We start from the raw sequence: 3,746 nt of genomic DNA on the forward strand, positions 1-3,746 counted from the left end.
AAAAAAAAAAAAGTGTAGGGCTGCACAATTTATCCCAAAAATAGTGATTCAATATTAATATGACTATGTAAAAAATAAAATAAAATAATAATAATAAGGAGAATTATTATTATTATTATTTTTACTACTACTACTACAAGATTAAAAAATATTAAATGAAAAACATTACTATTCACTGTAAAATAAAAAGAAAACAAGTATGTTTAAAAGAAGCTACAAGACTGCTGCGTTTGTATGTAGGGTTACACAAATTGGCCAAAAATATTGTGATTATATATATATTAATTGGACTACAGAATAAATAATAATAATAATAGATAAAATAATAAACAAAATAAGAAATATTACAACTTAGTGTAAAATATAAACAAGTATTTAATAAAAATATAACAATATTATTATTATTATTATTTTATTGTACAGTACAATTGTAAAATTACAATTAAATACAAATTGTTAGTGTTTCTGGCTGTCTTAATTTCTTCATTTTTAAATGTTAAACCATCAAGTTTCTATTTTTTATAACAAGTTTGTGTGGTTTTATTCAGCTTAATCAAGCAGCCCTAAAAATAACCTGTTTTTTTTTTTCTTCTTCTTCCCAGCATGTTACCACGTAATAATCTGCAGTATCCTTTCAGTGCAGTGGCTAATGTCTGTCTGCGCTTCAGTGTTGGGAAGGATCTGCGTGAAGCTGTGGATGTGTGAATGGCACCTGCAGAGCGTGTCCTCTCCAGCGTCGGCTCTCTTTCCCGCGGCATCTCCCCGTCTCCCAGCATGCCCTGGGCTTCAGCCGAGCGCTCGTGGAGCACAGGAGACTGACACCTGCGGAAGAGTTCAGACTCATGGGAACGGCCAAAATGACAGCAACAGCTCATTTCTTTACTGATCCTAAACAACTGTCAGTCTTGATTGGCTTCAGCCGAGTGCTCGTGGAGCACAGGAGACTGACACCTGCGGACGAGACCGGCTAGAGCTCAGACTCAGGGGAACGGCCGAAATGGCTTAGATCAGCCAAATGAGGATGATGAAAAGATTTATTTCTGGGATATTCATCTTTCGTTGCAGTGCACAGATGTAGAGTTGGATTAAAACACCTCAAAGTCGCCACGTTTGAGGACATGCTAAAAAAACGTCCAGCCTTAATGGGATTGGTTATAGAAAAACATGGGATATTAATAAAAATTCAACAAAGTCTGGTAATGAAATGTGTGAAGATCCTGTGGCTCACGTCTGCAGATGTTTATAGTTTTTGTCAATGCTGGACGAGACGTGTGACTTAAAGGGGTCATATGATGCTGCTAAAAAGAACATTATTTTGTGTATTTGGTGTAATGAAATGTGTTTATGCGGTTTAAAGTAAAAAAAACCACATTATTTTCCACATACTGTACATTATTGTTTCTCCTCTATGCCCCGCCTTTTTGAAACGCGTCGATTTTTACAAAGCTCATCGGTCTGAAAAAGCGAGGTGTGCTGTGATTGGCCAGCTATTCAGTGCGTTGTGATTGGCCGAATACCTCAAGCGTGTGACGGAAATGTTACGCCCCTCACATACTGTTGATGCCGTGTCCGGCCGGAGCGACGAGACATAAACATTAAAACCCATTACAAACGAGGCATTTGTTGCATCCAGTGGGGACATAATTACTGATTATAATGACTTATACTGTCTTTTTACGCGTTGCGTTGCATTGCATCGCGCCGCGTAAACATAAAACTCTGTCTGCATTTGTGATCAGAGAAATGACAAACAACAAGTGCTACTCTACACTGCCCAAAACTCGCGTTTGAATCATCAGTGGCAAATCCTTTAAATGAAAACGTACTTACGTGAGTCAGAACTGCCATTTTAGTCTAACGTTACTCTCCCAGGATCAGTAAACAGTCCTCCATAAAATGTGCTGCACACATCTGAATATTTGGGTTGAAGTGTTCTGGAACAGTGTTGTAAATACAACTTAACCACTGATTTCTAGTCGTGTCCATTTTTGGAAGACCAAACAAAGTAGTTTCGCTTTCACAACGAAAAACACAGCGGCTTAGCGTGAGGGGAAGCCCCGGCTTAGCGTGCGCTGAGGCCGGGATAGAGTGAGCTGAGGCCGGGCTAGCGTGAGCTGAGGCGGCGGGGTCGAGAACGGCGCGCCTGGCGGATCCGACGAATGGCCGAATGAGCGGACCCCGGGCTGGATTCCGCTTCGTCCATGGTGAAAGTTTATGTATTCCCTCAGCGACCAGCACAGATCAGCTCTAGGCATGACGAAGCGGATATCGTCCTCTTTTGGAAGACCAAACAAAGTAGTTTCGCTTTCACAACGAAGCACACAGCGTCTTCACGACATGGCTGCAGCGTCAACAATACTACAGTGAGACTAAAAGTTACGCCTTCTTTCTTTGCGTGAACATTTGGGCGGCGTTATGCAAATCTTCCCACATAGTGAGGTAGATATGTGGGGGCGTGTTAGAACGAGCCGTTTTAGGTAGGCGTGGCTGACTCTGAACTTTTATAAAGAATATCTCTTTGGATTTGAGACTTTAGTCTTTGCAACTTTACAGATCTTCTTTATGCACCAAGAGCTTGTAACACTCCAAAGAGAAAGGAAAAGTTGAAATCGCATCATATGACCCCTTTAAAATCAAGTACTAATTACTTTTATTAAAAAGGGGGAAGTCGTGGCCTAATGGTTAGAGAGTCGGACTCGTAACCCAAAGGTTGCGGGTTCGAGTCTCGTACCGGCAGGGATTGTAGGTGGGGGGAGTGAATGTACAGCGCTCTCTTCCACCTTCAATACCATGATTGAGGTGCCCTTGAGCAAGGCACCGAACCCCCACTGCTCCCCGGGCGCCGCAGCAAAAATGGCTGCCCACTGCTCCGGGTGTGTGTGTGTGCACTTTGGATGGGTTAAACGCAGAGCACTAATTCCTAGTATGGGTAACCATACTTGGCCACATGTCATGTCACTTCACTTCACTTTAAAAAAATCTTTCTGATCCTAAACTTTTGACCGGTAGTGTATATATTTATTGATGTATTTATTTTATTTGAGTTTTCCATTGGACCAACACATTAATACTAAATTAAACTAATAAACAAACCAAATTATTACTAAATAAATACTAAAAGAACAGCCTACTTGATAATGAAAATGATCAATGTAATCGTATTAACTGTATGTGTGTCATATGTCCAGCAGAATGAGTTTGTGTTACCCGTCGTATCCCGGCTGCTGGTTCCAGCTGGCGCTTGCGCAGGGTCCCGGGTCGCTGGAGGACGACTGGTTACTGGGTGAGCTGCGGTAGTGTTGGGACGCGTCTCCTTTACTGCAGGACGAGATCTGAGGCTTCTCAACATCCTGAACGCTCCTGCAGCGAGAGAAACACACATTCTGAACAAACCGCGGATCAGAGAGGCAAGAGAGCAGCGTCAGGTGACTGATCTGATTCACAGGAGTGTCTCCAATCAGACCCGGAAGCAGCTAATGCGCAGGAGACTGTGTGCAACATTCAGCATTGCTTGGTCTACCATGACATTCTCATCAACATTGAGGAAAAGAGAAAGAAATGATCAAATAAAATAAAGAGCCATGGATAATTAGGCAACACAGTCTCATAACTGTTGCAAGCATCAATAATAATAATAATAATACATTTTATTCCATATTGCACCTTTAAATGCAGCTTCTCAAGCCGCTTTACAAAGAAATAAGCAATATAAAAAAAAAAAGTAAAAAAAAAAAAAAAAAATGAAC

General features: G+C 41.1%; 1 protein-coding gene across 1 annotated transcript in view; it reads right to left on the reverse strand.

The window, feature by feature from the left end:
• Positions 1 to 3,746, reverse strand: part of LOC107719700 (signal-induced proliferation-associated 1-like protein 2) — a 219,610-nt gene that overhangs the window by 41,747 nt on the left and 174,117 nt on the right. The window contains exons 12-13 of the mRNA XM_016527187.1: positions 3,208 to 3,473; positions 713 to 822 (exon numbers count right to left, since the gene is read on the reverse strand). Coding sequence (XP_016382673.1) covers positions 713 to 822; positions 3,208 to 3,473 — 376 coding nt within the window. The remainder of the gene's footprint in view (positions 1 to 712; positions 823 to 3,207; positions 3,474 to 3,746) is intronic.

Source organism: Sinocyclocheilus rhinocerous, unplaced genomic scaffold (assembly GCF_001515625.1).
Source record: "Sinocyclocheilus rhinocerous isolate Xijiao unplaced genomic scaffold, SAMN03320098_v1.1 scaffold511, whole genome shotgun sequence".
NCBI lineage: Eukaryota > Metazoa > Chordata > Actinopteri > Cypriniformes > Cyprinidae > Sinocyclocheilus > Sinocyclocheilus rhinocerous.